We start from the raw sequence: 21096 nt of genomic DNA on the forward strand, positions 1-21096 counted from the left end.
AAGGAGAAGGAGAACCTCAAGCAGACTCCCTGCTGAGCATGGAGCCTGACATAGGGCTCAAACCCACGACCCAGAGATCATGACCTGAGCCAAAATCAAGAGTATGATGCTTAACCGACTGAACCACCAGATTTTAATGGTTTCAAATTTAAAATTCAGTTGATACTTGAGAAACCATCTTTGAACATGGGGGAAAAAACATTTTTAAAAGGTGGAAATGGGGCACCTGGGTGGCTTAGTTAGTCAAGGAGCTGCTTTTGGCTCAGGTTATGATCCCAAGGTACTGGGATTGAGTCCCACATCAAGCTCCCTGCTCACGGGAGAGCCTGCTTCTCCTCCCTCTGCCTACTGCTCTGCCTACTTGAGTATTCTCTATCTCTCTGTCAAACAAATAAAATCTTCAAAAAAAATTAAAAGTGGAAATGACTGAAAAAATAAGAGACCTTGTAGATAGAGATCTAAGGGTTGTATAAGAGTTAGAGAAGGGAAGGAGAGGTTTTAATTCCTCTCTTTACATATATGTATATGTACATGTATATGTGTCAGTATTTTTTTCTGTGTATGTACACTTAGTGTCTTGTTATGTGCAGCATTTTTGTTTTTACTTTTTGAAGAATTTTAAAAATTTATTTACTTGACAAAGAGCTAGAGCACAAGCAGGTGGAGTGGCAGGCAGAAGGAGAGGGAGAAGCAGGCTCCCTGCTGAACACAGAGTCCGACGTGGGACTCAATCCTAGGATCCTGGGATCATGACCCAAGCCGAAGGCAGATGCCTAACTGACTGAGCCATCCAGACACCCTTATTTTTATTTTTATTTATTTTATTTATTTCTTAAGTAGGCTCCAGCCCCAGTGTGGAGCCCAACACAAGGCTTGAACCCATAACCCTGAGATCAAGATCTGAGCTGAGGTCAAGAGTTGGATGCTGGGTGCCTGGGTGGCTCAGTGGGTTGAGCCGCTGCCTTCGGCTCAGGTCATGATCTCAGGGTCCTGGGATCGAGTCCCGCATCGGGCTCTCTGCTCAGCAGGGAGCCTGCTTCCCTCTCTCTCTCTCTCTCTGCCTGCCTGTCTGTCTGCTTGTGATCTCTGTCTGTCAAATAAACAAATAAAATCTTTAAAAAAAAAAAAAAAGAGTTGGATGCTCAACTGACTGAGCCACCCAGCTGCCCCTGTGCATACGTTTATAAAAATAAAAGCATAGTGCTCAGCTTAGTATGACGGTATAGTAATTTCATTCTTTTAAATGGCTAATATTCATTATTATAGAGGATTATAATTTTATTTAACTAGTCTTTTGTTAAGGGACATTAAGGTTATATTCAATTTGTGACCAGTGCAGAGAACTCTAGAATAAACATCTTGCTACTTATATATATGTATATATACATGTATATACATGTATATTTACTGAGATATAAATCACATTCAATTCCATTGACCTGTTTAAAGTATACATTTCATTGGTTTTTAGTATACTCCTAGAATTGTGCAACCATTACCACAACCAATCTTAGAATATTTTTATCACCCAAAAAGAAATCCCATGCCTTTTAGCAGTCACTGTTCCTGTTTCTCTCATCCATTCTCCATTCTCCGCACCTCCCCAGCCTAGGCAACCACCAAACTACTCTTAGTTGCTTATTCTGGACTTCTTATATAAATTGAATCATATAACATGCGGGTTTTTGTGACTGGTTTCCTTTATTTAGCATAGTGTTTGCAAGGTTTATACATGTTTATATCAGTATTTCATTCTTTTTTAAAAAAGCTTTATTGAGATTTAGTTCACTTGGAATTTATAGTTCATTTTGCCCATTTAAAGTATGTTTCAGTAGTGTTTAGTATATTTATAGTTATGTGTAACTATAGTCATTTTTAGAATATTTTCATAAAATGTTTCCTTGTGTCCTTTTGTAGATAGTCCTATTCCCTGTCTTTAGGCACAGGCAGTCATTGATCTGTTATCTGTCACTAGTTCTCTTTTTCTATAATTTCACATAAATGGAATTATAAATTTTTTATTTTTTTTAAAGATTTTATTTATTTATTTATTTGAGAGAGAGAGAGAGAGGGAGAAAATCAGAGCGAGAAGCAGACTCCCCCTAGAGCTAGAAGCCCAATGTGGGACTCGATCCCAGGACTCCAGGGTCATGACCTGAGCTGAAGGCAGTTGCTTAACCAACTGAACCACCCAGGCGTCCTTTTTAAGAAAGATCTTATTTATTTATTTGACAGAGAGATACACAGCTAGAGAGGGAACACAAGCAGGGGGAGTGGGAGAGAGAGAAGCAGGCCTCCAGCTGAGTAGGGAACCCAATGCAGGCTTGGATCCCAGGACCCTGGGATCATGACCTGAGCCGCAGGCAGATGCCTAACAACTGAGCCACCCAGGTGTCCCGGCATTATATGTTATATAATCTTTTGTGTTTGACTTCTTTTACTTAATGTGTAATGTATTTGAGATCCATCAATGTTGTTTTTTCAATATTTGCTCATTTTTTTTTTAATATTTATTTATTTGACAGACAGAGATCACAAGTAGGCAGAGAGGCAGGCAGAGAGAGAGGAGGAAGCAGGCTCCCTGCTGAGCAGAGAGCCCGATGCGGGGCTTGATCCCAGAACCCTGGGATCATGACCTGAGCCAAAAGCAGAGGCTTTAACCCACTGAGCCACCCAGGCGCCCCTCAATATTTGCTCATTTTTATGGCAGACTGAATATTCCCTAGTATGGATGTACTACAACTTTGATTCACCAGTTGATGGTTATGTGGATTGCTTCTAGATCTTGGCCATTGTGAATAATGTTGCTCTGAACATTGGGTTGCACTTCTTTTTGTGAGATTTACATTTTCATTTCTCTTGGGTAAATACCTAGGAGTGAAATCATTGGACAATTATACCTTAAAGAAATTATGGCCCTCTCTCATAGTGCATCTACTTTTACTTGCCACCACTCAAACAACAGAACACCAAAAGGAGAAAAAGTCTCTTCTTCCTCTGGCAGTCTTGTATTTTTCTTCCAGCACTTGCTATTAACAGAGAATAACATCAATGCTAGCTGTAGGATAGCAGTCCATCGAGTCTAGTTTCAGTTTTGCAATGTAGGGCAAGGAAGCTTGGGATGGATTTTGAGGAGCAATAAATTAATAACTAGTACATCCTGTAGGCCAAGTATACAACCGTTACTATTACCCTGGGATATGCCTTTACCATCATCTCATAGATGCTCTTTTTATCCTTCCTACTTTGATTTCCTCTTTCTTGGAGTCCATGTCATCCTCTTTTTTCTACATTTAAGGAAGTGTTCTCATATTTACTTTTTAAACAAATATGTTTCTCACTTCTGCTATCATATTTATAGTTACCAAAGCCTCTTTTTTCACTCCATTTAAATGATCTTACTCTTATTTCATGGACTTAAGACATCATTGGCATTCTTCTCTTAAATATATCAATGGTAATTTTCTTTTTAAAAAATTTTTATTTATTTATTTGAAAGAGAGAGAACATGAGTGGAGGAAGAGGGGGAGAGAGGTAGAGAAGCAGACTCCCCATTGAGCCCAGAGCCCGATGATACAGGGCTCAATCCCCAAATCCTGAGATCATGACCTGCATCAAAACTAAGGGTACGGGGCACCTGGGTGGCTCAGTGGGTTAAAGCCTCTGCTTTCGGCTCAGGTCATGATCCCAAGGTCCTGGGATCGAGCCCCACGTCAGGCTCTCTGCTCAGCAGGGAGCCTGCTTCCTCCTCTCTTTCTGCCTGCCTCTCTGCCTACTTGTGATCTCTCTGTCAAATAAATAAATAAAATTAAAAAAAAAAAAACTAGGGGTAGGCCAGTTAACCAAATGAGCCACCCAGGTGCCCCTCAGTGATAATTTTCAGTACTTTTTTTTTTCTTCTAGGGCACCTGCGTGACTCATTCAGTTGCGCGTCCTGGGTCCTGGGATCAAGCCCCACGTCAGGCTCCACGCTCCTCAGGGAGACTGTCTCCCTCTCCCTCTGCCCCTTCCCCTACTCATGTGAGCACTCTGTGTCTCACTTTCTCTCCCCCTCCCTCTCTCAAATAAATCTTTCAAAAAATTTTTTTTCTTCCTAACCCATCTTTTTCCTTTGAGCTCCCTTGCTTGTTTGCTTGCTTGCTTGCTTTCTGACCCTCTTTTTCCCTCCTTTTCTTTCCATCCCTCCCTCTCTTTCCCTCCCTCTCTTCCCTTCCTTCCTTCCTTCCTTGGTCTCTAGCTTTCTTCATATTTCTGGCAGTCTTTGGTTGCTACTCATATTTAAGAGTCAGATACTGAAAGTCTTTCTGAAAATTTGTTGATGATGGATTCTCATAGGGTTAGTCAGGTCATTTGGGGGCAGAACCTCCAATGTCTAATCTCCTGCCTAGAGATTGTCAACCATTTTTCTGGAATCAAAATGGGAGAAGAGAGCTTGTGGGTCTTAGTATTCATTATGTGAATACTTGCTTAGATATGTTTCTTTAGTATTCTGCTTTCAACTTTGTTTGGTGTCCTCCATTGTAGAAACTCTTTTTTATCTTTTCCAGAGATTCAAACTTCCCCTTTCACCTGGGGAAGGAGGGGACCTTCTGGTGTCAGTCAGCTGCTTGTTAAGTGTGTATATATGGGGGGTCGAGATCTAATAAGGCAACTTTTTTTTTTTTATTAAGTAGACTCCACACCCAGCCTGGAGCCCAGTGCTGGGTCTGAACTAAAAATCTTGAGATCAAGACCTGAGATCCAGGTTGGACACTCAACTGACTGAGCCACCCAGGCATCCCTGTAATCCAACTGTTTTTTTTTATTATTTAATATTTTATTTATTTATTTGATAGAGACCACAAGTAGGCAGAGAGGCAGGCAGAGAGAGAGAGGAGGAAGCAGGCTCCCATCTTCTAGAGGTTCGAACACCTCCAATTCCCAAGCCTTTTGAGAGTTTGGCAGCCCATCCTAGGTAGTTTCTTAGCTTTTCTGATGGTCAGCTTTGAATTCAGCTTTATCAAGACTGCTAAGTAGGTTATCATTCACCTACCTGCTCTCCAATTTCCAAACTTGTATTGCCTTTATTTCTTCTTTCATTTCTCCTTGTCCTTGTGGATTTTTGCCTTTTTGAAAACTGTTCTTTAATTGGTTTTCTTGGAAGGACCAAAAATAAATAGTGTTGTTAAATTCATCATATTTACCGAAAGCCCTCTTTGTTTGTTTGCCTATTTACTTATCTTTCTATATTTAAAAAAATTTTTTTTAATGGCACCTGGGTGGCTCAGTCCATTAAGCATCTGCCTTTGACTCAGGTCATGATCCCAGGGTCCTGGGATTGAGCCCCTTATTGGTCTCCCTGCTCAGTGGAGAGCCTGATTTTCCCTCTCCTTCTGCCCCTCCACCCCTAGGTTATGTGTGTGCCCATGCCCGTGCCCGCACTCTCTTTCTCTCATTCTTGCTCTCTCTCAAATAAATAAAATCCTTTAAAAAATTTTTTTTAAGATTTTATTTATTTGAGAGAGAGAGAGCGAGCATGAAAGGGGCAAGGGGCAAAGGGAGAAGCCAGCTCCCTGATGAGCAGAGGGCCTGATGTGGGACTTGATCCTGGGACTCCAGGATCATGACCTGAGCCGAAGGCAGTTGCTTAACCCACTGAGCCACCCAGGTGCCCTCCTTTAAAAAAATTTTAAAGGGGTGCCCGGGTGACTTAGTGGGTTAAGCCTCTGCCTTCGGCTTGGGTGATCTCAGGGTCCTGGAATGGAGCCCTACATCAGGCTCTCTGCTCAGCATGGAGCCTGCTTCTCCCTCCCCCTCTGCCTGCCTCTCTGCCTACTTGTGATCTCTCTCTCTCTGTCAAATAAATTAAAATCTTTAAAAAAAATTTTTTAAGATTTATTATTTTAGAGAAATAGAAAGTTTCAGGGGTGGGGCAGAAGGAGAGGGAGAGAGAATTCCAACAGATTCCTTGCTGAGTGTGGGACCTACCCAGGACTCGGTCTGAGAACCCTGAGATAACCAAGAGAGCTGAAATCAAGAGTTGGATGCCCAACTGACTGAGCCACACAGGCACCCCTAAGGAAAAAAAAGTTTTTTTTAAAGTAGGCTCCATGCCCAATGTGGGGTTTGAACTCATGACCCTGAGATCAAGAGTTACATGTTCTACCAACTGAGACTGCCAGGTACCTGCTTTATTCTTTATTTACAGTTGCAGAATAGTTTTTTGGTGGATCTCTCTTATGAGCATTTAGGTTATTTCCAACTTTTGGCAATTACAAACAGTGTTGCGGTTAATAACATTAACAGTTTGCATTTACCTGAGTACTTTCACATAAAAGTAAGATGTGCTTACCTTTACACGAGTATACCTATAGGATTTTTTTTGAAGATATGCACAGCTTTTATTATAAAAGATACTGTCAAATTATTTCTCTATAGAGGTTGTACAATTTATACTCCCACCTGTAAATGTATAAGACTGTTTCCATGTGCCCTTTTGATCTTTGCCAGTGTCCTAGATGAATACTGTTTCTGTGTGGTTTTATTTCTCTTATTCCAAGTGGGATGGAGCATTTTTTCATATGTTTAAGAGCTATTTATATTTCCTTTCCTGTTAACTGTTCGTCTCCTTTTCCTATTTTTCTACACTATCATTAATCTTTTTCATATTTCATTGTAGCAGCTTTTTACAAATGTTAATAGAAAAATCATACCCCAAGACATAACATACATATTCTTTGTACATAACATACATATTCTTTGTTTTGAATATCATTTGGCTTCTGGCCCTTTTTTCTTCTGAGTTCCTCCCCCATCCACCCACATTGTTCTTGGTCTGTAGCAGAATTTTGAAAAAATATTTTGGTTTTTTCTTTTATGATTTTTTTATTCTTTGTGATATTTAGAAAAGTCTTCTTCCCCTTAATAGTGCTAAAATACTGTTTTCTTTTAAAACAATCATTGCATTTTTTTACAAAACAATATTTAGCTCGTTTTAACTTTATTTTTGTGTAAATTCTGAGATAGGGATCCAATTTATTTTTTCCCCAGATGACTACCCAGTTGTCCCCAGATCATTTATTAAATATATTCCCTTTTCTCCTAATGTAAATAGTCCCATTTACTATGTATATTCTATTGGCAGTCATGAACTTTTCATACATTATTTAAAGAGAGTGTAAATTGAATTATAAAGCAAATTGGTTATTTTGAGATTCTTCACTTGTCATTTTTACATTATAGGAAAAACTACAAAGAGAAAAAGATAAGCATAATGTTTCATCTATGAACATAAATATTCAAAATACGTTGAAACACCTCCATGCCGATAGTATTGGCAGAGGTCCTACAGCAGAAGATAAAGATAAAAGCAAGTCTAGAAAGCTTCAGAGTTACCAATCCCATGGAGTTCTGTCTACAGCATGTACAAATGATCATCAAATGAAGACCCTGTTAAAGAGTGCAAATCCAGTTACTGCTTGTTATAGGGAGAGTGGGCAAAATAAGAATTTATGTAAAGCCAATTCAAGCTATAATCAAAATCTACATGAAGGAGCAACTTTTGAAAAAAAGAATTCTGTTTCTCAGTCAAGGTATAGTTTAATAATCGTTTCTAACTTTTATGTATTTATTCAAGTATTTTTTTGTGCAGTACTCTGTGCCACTCTGTTAAACCCTCGGATACAGAAATGATAAAATATGGTCTTGGGAGGACTCTGAATGGAAATGTTGAGAATGGAGTTTGGATGGGAAGGTATAGGCCAGTTCATCTAGGGCCTTGAATTTCACACTCAGGATTTTCAGTTTTCCCTCATAGGACACGGGAGCCACTGAGGATTTTAAATTGAGTGACGTCAGATTTGAATTTTAGAAAGAATATTCAGAAAACTTAACCTGAAACCCTATACCTGAAGTAACAATGTGCACATTGGTAATCCATTAACAATGTAGCAAAAACCAGTTTCTAAATTTAATTTGATAAAAGGGTGTAGTATGTGCTAAAAATCTGGTTTAGGCTTACCTTTTCACTTGTTCCTTGCACCTCACCTCTAGCTGATGTCCCTTCTCCCTCTGGTAGCTTATGGGTTCAGACCTGGGATTGTCACATTTCTTAAAGCCTTACTTGTATTCTCTCCTCTAAAGATTACTGTGCCAGGTAGGAAACTGAAGAGTATGCTGCTATATTCTGGGAAGGTTGCAGGGTGAGCAGGATATTAGGGAGATGGATTACATCATCACAACTCCTTTTTTTCCTTTGCAAAACTGTTCTTGATGTCAGTTTTAAATTAATTTCTTAAGAATGTGGAACTGGAAATCATTGCGATATGTTCTTGGGCCAGCCTTATTGCTTTCTGATTCTGTTCTCTCCTCCCCTCACTTCCTCGTTCTTTCCTGTTTTCCTCTTTCCTTTTTTAAGTTTATGTATTTATTTCATTAATCTCTATACCCGACTCAGGGCTCAAACCCATGACCTTGAGATCAAGAGTCTCTTGCTCTTCCGACAGAGCCAGCCAAGTGCCTCATGTTTTCCTCTTGCAAAACTTATTTTTCCCATGTTTCTGCTGGCATCAGTGGTATCGCCCTTTGGTGTCTTGTGGTTTTTTTATTTTTTTTTAAGATTTTATTTATTTATTTGAGATTGAGTGAGCACAAGCAGGTTGAAGGGAAGAGGGAGAAGCAGACTCCCCACCAAGCAGGGAGCTGTATGTGGTGCTTGATCCCGACATGGACTTCGAGCCCTGGACTCTGGCATCATGACCTGAGCCAAGGCAAATGCTCAACCAGCTAAGCCACCAAGGTTCCCCAGAGTCTTATTTAATGCCATTTTTGGAAAGGAGGCTATAACCATTACAAACACTACTTTGGCAGAATTTGATAGACTTTGGTAGACCCTGGTTCCATCTCCTTCTGCCTGCCAAATACCCAGAATTGCACCACTGCCTACAGAAACATTTGTCCATACACCAAACAGTATGTTTACTTTTAAATATTTGGTGTCTATTTTCTTTTAGTGACCGTGTTTTTAAACATCCAGTTCCCGTTGTCAAAAATAGAAAGCAGCAGTTACCAGTAACAGGTATGTTTAAAAATATTTCTTCTTTGAGTTTTTAAGAAAACATATTTAGGTGACTAATACAGATAAAAATGTACATTGAGGGCGCCTGGGTGGCTCAGTGAGTTAAAGCCTCTGCCTTCGGCTCAGGGTCCTGGGATGGAGTCCCGCATCGGGCTCTCTGCTCAGCAGGGAGCCTGCTTCCTCCTCTCTCTCTGCCTGCCTCTCTGCCTACTTGTGATCTTTCTCTGTCAAATAACTAAATAAAATCTTAAAAAAAAGTCTATACTGCCTAGAGCAATCTATACTTTAAAAAAAAATGTACATTGATAAATTTCCCCTCTAGCATATAAGCCACACCTTTGACTCTCTTTATGGTTTAAGTGCCTCAGTCACCTTTTAATGATAACCAGAACCTTTCTATTTATCTACCAGGGTGACTGGATATGTAGTACTGTGCTAAAGTTTATGAGAATCTTGAGAATTAATATATTGTGTAAATGTCAGGTCCTTTTCATTAATCAATTTTCATTAATCAGAAGAACCTTACATGTTGCAGTTTTTTTTCCAGATCCATTTACATTATGTTCAGATATAATAAATAAAGAAGTCATCAGTTTTCTAGCAAGTGACAATCATTCCAAAATGTTAAAGTACAGATGCTCAGGTAAATATTCTTTAATTACAGTTGTTTTGCAATTAAACTTTGTATGATATTAGTCAACTAGGATTTGTAGTAGTTCTGCCTATGTGATTTAAACTTTATTTCCTTTGGAAAAATAATGATCTGGAACATCATAAAACATTCAGATCAATACTTATCTGCATTTGCCTGTGCTTCCAGTATTTGTTTATATGAATCACCATAGCTAATGTCCAAATAACATCTATAAGTTTAACTTCTCTGAGTTAGGTAAACATTTTTTATATTCTCAGAGAGCCAATAGGTATGTATTCTGGATAATGCTCTAAATATAAGACATTAAGTATTAAGCAAGATCTATTTTTATGTCTCTGTTTAATGTATATATGTTCCTAGTGTTCCATGCCCCATTATTTTATTTTTTCTGCAAGGCCCCTGTAAATGTGCCACAATGCTTAACCCAGCCCCTTCTCCTCCATACCCTGATATTTCATTTTTGGTGCCACACTCTGCTCTATGGGCAAAATTGAGGCTATTCTATTGTAGGCTTGAAATAACACTGTTCTTTAGTCTTGGATGTAGAGTTTGTCTCTATGACTCTAAAATTAGCTCTATCTAGCTATAATCAGAATCCCATTTCTTTTTTCCTCCCCATTTTAATACTTGTGAAATATTTCTTTTCATTACCTTTCTATTAATTAACTCCTTTTGGCCCACCTTAAACTGTGTTCATTTCTCTTCATCTAAAAAAGAAAAATCCAAGGGCACCTGGCTGGCTCATTTGGAGGAGCATGAGATACTTGATCTAAGGGTTGTGGGTTTGAGCCTCACGTTGTGTGTAGAGATTACTTAAGTAAATAAAAACTTTAAAAAGGGGGGGATGGGCACCTGTGGGCTCAGTGGGTTAAGCCTCTGCCTTCAGCTCAGGTCATGATCTCAGGGTCCTGGGATTGGGACCCCCATCGAGCTCTCTGCTCAGCGGGGACCTGCTTCCCCCCCTCTCTGCCTGCTGCGCTGTCTGCTTGTGATCTCTCTCTCTGTCAAATAAAAAAAAAAATCTTAAAAAAATTAAAAATTAAAAAAGAAGAGAATATTAAATACTTGATGTGACTTGCTGTCTCTTTGAGTATTCATCTATTCTTTCTTCCATCATTCATTATCAGATACCTGCTCTTTCTCCTTTTTCTTTAATTATATTAATTCCCTTCTTAACTCCCTGCACTTTGGCTTCTTTTAGTGCCATTCTACTAAACTTAAATGCTAAAGATTTCCTGAAGTCTCTTTTTTTGTGCCAAAACCAAAGACTTCTAAAAAATTCTTATCCTTGGGGCACCTGGGTGGCTCAGTGGGTTAAAGCCTCTGCCTTCAGCCCACGTCATGGTCTCGGGGTCCTGGGATTGAATCCCCCCCCCCTCCCCGCATTGGGCTCTCTGCTCAGCAGGGAGCCTGCTTCCCCTCCTCGCTCTCTGCCTGCCCCCTCTGCCTATTTGTGATCTCTGTCAAATAAGTAAATAAAATCTTAAAAAATAAAAATTAAAAAATAAAATTAAAAATTCTTATCCTTTATGGTATTTCTGCACTGTTGACTGCCGTTCCTTGAAGTCCTCTCCTCTCAGTAGTTTATAAGTATTTTTTTTTAAGATTTTATTTATTTATTTGACAGAGAAAGATCACAAGTAGACAGAGAGGCAGGCAGAGAGAGAGAGGGAAGCAGGCTCCCTGCGGAGCCTTATTTGATCCCAGGACCCTGAGATCATGACCTGAGCAGAAGGCAGAAGGTAGCGGCTTAACCCACTGAGCCACCCAGGCGCCCCTCCTCTCAGTAGTTTAAAGACACACTTCCCAGATCATCCACCTGTACTCCCTGAAGGTATGCTGTGAACTCAAAAGGGCACTACATAATACTTTAAATTTTAAGTGAAATGCAAAATAGCTAACATTTTTTGGATACCACAGGCACTGCTAGCTCAAAGTCATTTAGAGTTTCAGCATTAGATTGCACTACATTCCCCATGATGATGTCTTTGTGGAGTTGGGCTTTCAGTGGTTGTGATAAAAAGCAAGCACTGCATGAAAATAATAGGGAACAGGAAATGAGGGTCGCAGTGTCAGATTCCAAGGTTTGAGAAGTTGTACTGTACCTAATAGATGCACATATCCCATTAGGAATAATTGTGGTTAATAAGAATGAAATCTAAATATTATGTTCTTTTTTTAACTTTAAAAAAAAATATTTTATTTATTTGAGAGAGAGAGTGTGCGCAAGCATGATTGGGGTGAGGGGAGTCAGAGAGAGAAGAACAAGTAGACTCAGGGAGCCTGACATGGGCCTAGGTCCCAGGACCCTGGGATCATGACCTGAGCAGAAGGTAGATGCTTAACCGACTGAGTCACCCAGTCACCCCTAATTTTACTTCCTTATTTATTTGAGAGAGGAAAGAGAGCGCTTGCGAGAGGGGGAGGAGAAAAGGGAGAGGAACAAGAACACTCTGCACTGTGTATGGAGCCCAGCTCAGGGTTTGACCCCATGACCCTAAGATTCTGACCTGAGCCAAAATCAAGAGTTAGACACCCAATCAACTTGGCTGCCCAGGTGCCCCTATTATTTTCAATTTAGGTATATTATTTTTTCAAATGGCTACTAAGTTATTAGAACATAAATGCTTATTAAATTGTTTTGGACTTAAGAGGCAAATCAGTATTTCTTTTGACCCAGGGGTGCCATAAAAAATCACCAAGAACTTAAGGATGCCATGAACTGGGAAAGTTTGGGAACTTCTGATCTGATGTATGTCAGAGGGCAGTGTGGGTGCTCTATAACCATTAACTCCCTCCCATCCCTTACTTTGTTTGAGATGGTTTTCTCTTAGTTCCTTTCTTTAATGATGATTCATTCATTTCATGGATACTTAGGCAGTGTTTCTTCCATGGTAGGCATGGGTATCAAAGATGAATAGATCTCAATCCTTACCTCAAAAAGTCTAAAAACCACTCCATTTTATTACCTTCATTACTTTATCTCTCTCTTTCTGCCAAGTTTCTACCGTTATTTCCCCCAAGACATACTCTGTAGCACGTTCTCAGCACCATTGCAACATTTACTTGTGTGGCATCAGCTATCATTTTACTGATTTTCAAATCTGTGTCTCTATACTTTGCTTCTACCTTGAACCAGTTATAGCCTCATTCCTCCACTTCCAGCTGTATCCAGGACATTATTCAGTATCTTGTTTTTACTTTAAGCTTGATGTATTTAAAACAATATCTTCTTCCCTCTTAAATTGCCTTCCCTCCAGCCAGTCCATTTCTTGTTGTTGCTATTCTTTTGGCCTCCCAGATTTCAGTCATCTATAAACTTTTTTTTTGTCTTTATATCTGCTATTTCTAGTCTGTCAGATTTGGTTCTTTCTTTCATTCCCACATGGGCCCTTTTTGCTTCATGCCTCAGTTACACCAACTTTCTAGCAGTCTTGCAGTTTCAGGTCTCCAACCCCCAACTATAATGTGTATGTTGCTGTTAACTTCTCTAACATGTGCTTTTTATCAAGTCATCAAGCTAAAGAACCCTCAGTGTTTCTTTGTAACTCATTGATTCAAACTCTCTGCCTGGCTTTTAAATTTTTGTGGAATTTTGTTCTGCTTCCACTTGTTAAATTTTATTGCATATTTGTTCTTCTTAAGTCTGCCAGAAAGTTGCCGTGCTTATTCCAAACTTTGTCATTCAGTCAACTGTCAAAGTACTTAAGAATTATCCTTAGTTATTCCCTTACCCTAACAGCTCATCATTCACCAATTTTTATGTCAGGAATCTCTACATTCTCTCTGTAAATGTCCTGTTTCAGAATCCCCTCATTTATATGCTGGACTATTGAAGTAACCCCTTAACTTCACCTGAGCTTTCTATGAGACAAATGAAAGTCATTTCTCTGCTTAATAAATATCCATTAACTCCTCCCCACTGACTTGAAGAATAGATATACTTGGTGTGGCTTTCAAGACCATTCTTATATGGCCCCTGCAACCTTCACTAGTTTCAACTTTCCTCCCACATTTCTCTCCAGCCACACCAAAGTACCTAAAATTATCTGAACATGCTATGCTTTTTCACTTTTTTGTGCTTTTGCACATGTTCATTGTATTTGTAATGTCCTCATCCTAGCCAGCTTTCTGCCTAACTTCTAGCCCTTTTGGAGTGGGCCATTAGGTAACTGGCAGATGGGAAACTTTATAATGGATGGAAGTGGCTAACATCACCTGAACCTACTGGTCAATCTTAGCATTCAAAGAAGAGAGAGAGAGACTTTATGTACTTCTTAATATGATTAAGTAAGAAGTCCTCAAGACTGCCTGTGAGGAGCTCTACTAAAAACAGTTGAATCCGAGCGCCTGGGTAGCTTAGTCTGTTGAGCATCTGATTCTTGGTTTCTGCTTGGATCATGGTCTCAAGGTCATGGGATAAAGCTCTATATCAGCCTCTGTGCTTGGCTGGAGTCTGCTTGGAGATTCTCTCCCCTGACCCCTCCCCCTTGTCCCTCTCTTTCTCTCTCTCTAAAATAAAATGAAATAGGGGTGCCCCAGTGGCTTAGTTAGTTTAGCATCTGCCTTTGGCTCAGGTCATGATCTCACAGTCTTGGGATTGAGCCCTGCATTGGGATTCTCGCTCAGCAGGGAGTCCATTTTTCCCTCTCCCTCTATCCCACCCCCCACTCGTATTCCTTCACTTGCTGGCTCTCTCTCAGATAAAGAAAATCTTTAAAAATAAAATAAATCTTTAAAAAACCCAGTTGAATCTGAATATTATCAGTTGTTCAGATCTAATTACTAGTTTATCGGACACCCAGGAACGTTTTAAAGTGTCTAACTAGCATAAAATCAATAAAACCTAGACTTGGAGTAGCTCCAAGTATAAATGACCCAGTGTCTGTATCAAGTAAATGAGAAGGAGGAAGAGAGGAAAATTGATAGAGTTAAAGAAACTCAAGTGACATTTCAACTGAATGTAATGAAGAACCTTCTTGGATCACAGTTTAAACAAACTGTAAAAAGAAAGTTTTAAGGGCGCCTGGGTTGCTCAGTCATTAAGCAGCTGTCTTAGGCTCAGGTCATGATCCCGGGGTCCTGGGATCGAGGCCCACATCGGGCTCCCTGCTCAGCGGGGAGCCTACTTCTCCCTCTCCTGCCCCCTCTGCTTGTATTCCCTCTCTTTCTGCGTCTCCCTCTGTCAAATAAATACATAAAATCTTTAAAAAAAAAAAGTTTTAGGGCGCCTGGGTGGCTTAGTGGGTCAAAGCCTCTGCCTTCGGCTCAGGTCATGATCCCAGGGTCCTGGGATCGAGCCCCACATCCGGCTCTGCTCAGCAGGGAGCCTGCTTCCTCCTCTCTCTCTGCCTCTGCCTACTTGTGATCTCTGTCAAATAAATAAATAAAATCTTTAAAATAAAATAAAATTTTTGAAATGATGGGGAAATTTGAACCCTGACTAGATATTAGATTATGTTAGGCATAATTTTTTTAGGCTTGATGATGGTTTTGTGTATTTGGAAAAAGGAGCCCTTCTCTGTTAGGGACACATATGAAATATTTACAGATGAAATGATACTTAAATGCCAGTTCCAGGCTCCATAATCCAGTGTATACATGGAGGACAGAGCAGAGTAAGTGGGTTGAAGGCAAAATATGACTGAGCATGACTTAATAATTATTAAAGGTGAATGATGGAAATGTGGAAGTTCATTATACTTTCCCCCTTACTCTTTTGTGTTTGAAATTTTCCATAAAAAAACATTGGGAGGAAAAAAGACAACTGGGCATAAAAGCCACTTCTTTTGGTTATCTTCCCTAATAGTGACTCCTGCTCAGAACCTAACCAAGCTAGGTGGTCCTTTTATATATCACTCTAACTGTTGACACCTCTATTGTAACACTTACTTCACTGTATTGTATCTGTTGTCTTTAATCTCTCCTGTGACTGAGCTTCTTGACATACTTAAAATTAAGTTCCTGATTTCACTTCAGTTATCATTGTAATTGATTTTTGTTATTTGATATTTTGTAATATCCATATATCATTTTAATTTGTTTTCTTTTAGGTTGCATAGCAGTAGGAAAATCCCTGAATAGCCGAAATTTTAGCAAGCTTTTGCACTCTTGCCCATACCAATGTGATCGTCATAAAGTCATTGTGGAAGCTGAAGACAGATATAAAAGTGAACTAAGGAAATCACTTATCTGTAACAAAAGTAATTAATTCAGCAGCTTTGAAACTATAATTATGACTATACCTTCTGAACTGTGATCTAGAACATTAAATATATTAAAAAGTTAGAGGGCAAAATAATGTCGAAAAGAAAATATCTCTGAGAAACCAGTGTTTTAAGATATACCCAGGGAACAGATTTAGTCTCTGGTGGTTTAAAAATTCTTCCTAATCCATCTAAGGATTCCCATTAGAAGGGTGGGGGGAATACCATACTAATGGAATTGATGTGCTCTTACTCAGATTGATACTGTAAGTATTCTAAATGTCTTCTGTATTTTTCAGAAATTCTTCTGACCCCACGTAGAAGACGACAACTCAGTCATGAATCTACTGCCTCTGGAGAAATAAGTGAATATATTTAATTTTTAAATAAACCTAAATTGCATATAGTTCTGAGAAAAAGAGGACAGTTGAAGAATTGTTCTCAGTCTCATCGTCAGTGGTTCTTAAATGAAAACCCTTGGCTCTGGTGAGGGCCATAGTTCCTAAGAAGGAACTTCTCACTTTCCTTCCTCATGTTGCTTTCCTCACTCATTTCTTGCCAGCAGGGGAAGATGCAGGAGGAAACTAACATTTATTAAGCACTTACTGTATGTTACATGTTTTATAGACATTTCCTTTAATTCTTGTAATATTGTAAGGTAGGTTTTATTTTATTCCCACTTTAAGGTATAAGAAATTGGCAAATGACAGAGCTTACATTCAAATGCAAGCCTGTCTTTTTTCATAAGCCCCTAGTCTATCCTCTGGATCACATTTCTATTTTAAGAACAAAATTATTCTATGAGTAAGTGCTTCAGAGAGATTTTGCAGAAGGTTTTGGTTCATAACTACAGCACTTCATACCATCAGAACTGAAGAGACAAATAGAACCCTGCTTAAAAATCAAAATACTTCTTAAATGATGAGTTAATTTATGAGAATTTTTATTTAACTACAGGTTAATGTTTCGGGTTTATCACCATTCCAAATTTATTATGGAGACTTAAAAAATGTTATCATTTTATTATCTTCATATGGAATTAATATCTGCAGAGTAAGAATAAGCAGTTGAATCTTACTTGTCAAAATAACCTGGAATTTAGTAACATCTATAGTGTTATTCTGTCATTTACTGCAAAGATATTTAGACTTGATACATATGGGAATGTTTTACCATATACTTTTATTTACCATTTTCACTTCCAAAGCCTTAAAAGAAGTTTCCGATTTACTTTTTTAGATTTTTTTTTTGTCGGTGGGGGGGTACCTGAGTGGCTCAGTCGGTTGAGTATCTGCCTTCACCTCAGGTCATGATCTCAGGGCCCTGGGATCAAGCCCCACACCAGGCTCCCTACTGGGAGCCTGCTTCTCCTTCTGCCTGCTGCTCCCCCTGCTTGTGCGTTCTCTTTCTCTCTCTCCCTGACAAATAAATAAAATCTTTAAAAAAAAAAAAAATTTTTTTATTTTTTTAAGTTATCTGTACATCCAACATGGGGCTCCAAAGCAAAACCCCAAGATCAAGAGTCACATGCTCTATCAGACTGAGCCAAGCCAGGTGCCCCTCAAATTTACTTTTTATGTCTGGGTCTTTTTCTAAGTTTAAAGTTCTGCATGCAAATTAAAATTAAGTACAGTACTCGTGTAGAGCAGTCCACTTTTTGAAGAAATATTTCCTGTAGAAACTGTTAGAAAATGGTTACTTTTCCATAGAAACATGTTGCACTTGGAAAAATTGGTTGTGACAAGGAGTTGGCATCAAATTAATAATGGATTTCTTTTCAACAACATGACTTAAAAGCAAATGTATAATAACTAAAATTATATCCTATAATCATTTTACATAGTAAACTCATTTGTGGAGCGTCATGAAATGTACATAATTAGGGTTATACATTGATTTTACAGAGGAATCCTTAATACTGTTAAGTGATGTCCAGCTCATAAATAATTACATCTTTTTTATAAGTTAAAATTCTTTAGCTTAAAGCAAATAGTTAATAATTTGGGCTGTTTTTTTTAGAATTTAGAAAGGCATCTTGAGGAGGTATGGTATAGATTGGTCTTATATCTCTCAAGTAGGCTAGGAATTTTGGATATGTTGCCATTTCCCACCCACTTGATTCCCTTTCTTTTTGAGAGACATTTGTGACCATTTGTTTGGTTGTAGGTTACATTCAAATTTTAAACCATCCTTTTAAGAAGAGACCATTGCAACATCTAAGCATTTAAAGAGCCTAGGCTCTTATTCAGAATGGATTGGTACTTTTTTTTTTTTAAGATTTTATTTATTTATTTGACAGGCAGAGATCAGAAGTAGGCAGAGAGGCAGGCAGAGAGAGAGGAGGAAGCAGGATCCCCGCTGAGCAGAGAGCCCGATGCGATGCGGGGCTCGATCCCAGGACCCTGGGATCACAACCCGAGCTGAAGGCAGAGGCTTAACCCACTGAGCCACCCAGGCACCCCCAGAATGGACTGGTTTCTTGAGAGGGTTTGAAAAATAAGGGTCTCTAGAACTGAGCCTTCTTTCCTCCTTTCCCCTACTCTTTCCAAGTACCTGATCAATATAAGAGGAACACACTGGGGCACCTGGATGGCTCAGTGGGTTAAAGCCTCTGCCTTCAGCTCAGGTCATGATCCCAGGGCCCTGGGATCGAGCCCCACATCGGGCTCTCTGCTCAGTAGGGAGCCTGCTTCCCCCCCCACCCTTCCTGCCTCTCTGCCTGCTTGTCATCTCTGTCAAATAAATAAATAAAAATCTTTAAAAGAAAAAATACAAGAGGAACACTAAAGAAGCCACAGAAGGGAGCCCTGTGGGGTAGAGCTGCTTCCTCCTTCTAGACTGTTGTATTCTGTATTCTGCTGCAGTAACCTTTGAGGAATTGGGCACATATGTAGGAGTCAGTGAAATGTCAGCTTGATTAGAAAAGTGGAAATTGACTATGAACAACTTCCAGATGCTCATATCCTGAATGTTATAATAACCTGTCCAGTCCTGATTATGAGTTCAAATCATTTAGCAAGTGAAGTTGAAATCATGTACTTCTTGGAAAACAACAGTTTTTCAGTAGACCCAAAAGTAAGGAGTAACTTCATTGATAAGTTTTTTTGTTTGTTTGTTTTTTAAGATTTTATTTATTTATTTGAGAGAGAGAGAAAGAGAACACAAGCAGGGGGAATGTCAAAGGGAGAAGGAGATGTGGGGCTGGATCCCTGGGATCATGACCTGAGCCAAAGACAAGAAGCTTAACCAACTGAGCCACGCAGGTGCCCCCATTGATAAGTTTTGAAGCACTTTTTTTTACCAATGAATTCTTTCTTTCAACAAATATTTATTGATCCTCTTCTCTGTGTCAGATTGTGTCAGATACTATTTTAGGCATTGGGATACAGTGGTGACCAAAACAGACAAAAATTCTTACCTGCATGGATCTTGCATTCTAAGTAATACCATTAAGTAATGACCAGACATTACTTTTACTGATTTCTCAGCCTTCTGTTGGTAAGATTTTAGTTTCTGTTTTAAAAGATCTGAACTATGGCTCCTGTCCTAGGAGAGGTAAATAAATAGCTAACAGTCTTGACCTGCGCAAGGGCAAGATTTTCTAAGGTTGTCCCAGCACAACTCTTTCAAGTAGCAGCAGCCTTAAGTGGAAATACAAAAAAAAGTCTTCCTTATCAGCATCTATCTCCAATAATAACATGAATTAGCAATGAATGAAAAAACTTCAAAGAAAACTATTTCCTGATAATCATCACCAGAAGATACTAATAAACACCAACTGTTTATTCTTTTTTTTGTAGAAAGTATCCCTAAAAGCCAGATAGTTGAAAACTTCCTTCCCCTGTGCCACCTATTTTTTGAGATTTATTTATTCATTTATTTATTTTTGAAGATTTTTTAAAAATTAATTAATTTATTTATTTGACAGATGGAGATCACAAGTAGGCAGAGAGGTAGGCAGAGAGAGAGGAGGAAGCAGGCTCCCTAATGAGCAGAGAGCCCTATGTGGGGCTTGATCCCCGGACCCTGGTATCATGACCTGAGCCAAAGGCAGAGGCTTTAACCCACTGAGCCACCCAGGTGCCCCTATTTTTTGAGTTTTAAGCAAGCTGAGCACCCATATAGGTAGTGAATGTGCTTTTTAAAATGAATTTCAAAAGACCCTTATTTTAAAATATTTATTAAGCCTATTAATTAAAGTAACAAGTGTTGATATTCTTTTTTTATTCTATGAAGTAATGGAGCCCTTTGGGAAGACTGTATCTGTAAGATAGGTAAGCTGTTTGTTAATTGTCCTCACAGGAATGTTGAGAGACTTAGAAATCAAATGTTTATAAATTTTTGTGTTTCTTGATTGAAAGATGTTGCAAGTATTATTATAATCAGATTAAGTTACAGTTATTGAGGAATTCAGAATGATAAGGCCTAGCTTCATACTAGGCACTCAATTTTTAAAATTGACAAGCATTTCTTTGTGATGAGTAGTGCAGGCATGAAGCTTTCTCACTATATAGTTCATATCCGTACAATAAAGTTAAGCACTTATTTGGGTCTCAAGAAGATCCGTTTTTTCAGCAAGTACTAATATATTCTACAATTCTTCTTAATTACAGAAAAAAGAAGAATTCGTAAAAACTTTACTGAAGAAGAAATAAATTACCTTTTCAATGGAGTTAAGAAAATGGGAAATCATTGGAATTTAATTTTGTGGTCTTTCCCCTTTCAGCAAGGACGGAAGGCTGTGGACCTTGCTCACAAATACCACAAGCTGACCAAACGTCCCGAGTATGCAGCTCCTTGATCGGAATACTTGCCAGTTTTTAGTTTCAACGCTTAAAATACAGTGTCTTGAGGAAACACTATTTAAAATACTCTTCTAAACTCTCATGAAGCAGGAAATCTGAAAACAGGAATACTGTTTTAATTACATACTTTTTGTGATGCTCTATCTCATCAAATTATTAAAGTAATTTTTAAAACAAACATTTTTAATGTGTAGCTTAGTAAGACAAAAATTCCTTTATGAGGTCAAACATTCATGTAGGAATATGCTTTTATTTTTCCTTAAGCTCAAGGAATACAAGTCAGAGAAATAAAATGATCAGCCTTTTAAACATTATTTAACATTATATTGTGATGGATACCATGTGAGACATTTGGATTTTAGTGTATTCTTACCC

General features: G+C 38.7%; 1 protein-coding gene across 1 annotated transcript in view; it reads left to right on the plus strand.

The window, feature by feature from the left end:
• Positions 1 to 20717, plus strand: part of TERB1 (telomere repeat binding bouquet formation protein 1) — a 33244-nt gene extending 12527 nt beyond the window's left edge. The window contains exons 11-16 of the mRNA XM_044260397.1: positions 7222 to 7571; positions 8991 to 9055; positions 9603 to 9698; positions 15764 to 15913; positions 16216 to 16281; positions 20530 to 20717. Coding sequence (XP_044116332.1) covers positions 7222 to 7571; positions 8991 to 9055; positions 9603 to 9698; positions 15764 to 15913; positions 16216 to 16281; positions 20530 to 20717 — 915 coding nt within the window. The remainder of the gene's footprint in view (positions 1 to 7221; positions 7572 to 8990; positions 9056 to 9602; positions 9699 to 15763; positions 15914 to 16215; positions 16282 to 20529) is intronic.
• Positions 20718 to 21096: the final 379 nt, after the last annotated feature.

The sequence above is a fragment of the Neovison vison genome, chromosome 7 (genome assembly GCF_020171115.1).
Source record: "Neovison vison isolate M4711 chromosome 7, ASM_NN_V1, whole genome shotgun sequence".
NCBI lineage: Eukaryota > Metazoa > Chordata > Mammalia > Carnivora > Mustelidae > Neogale > Neogale vison.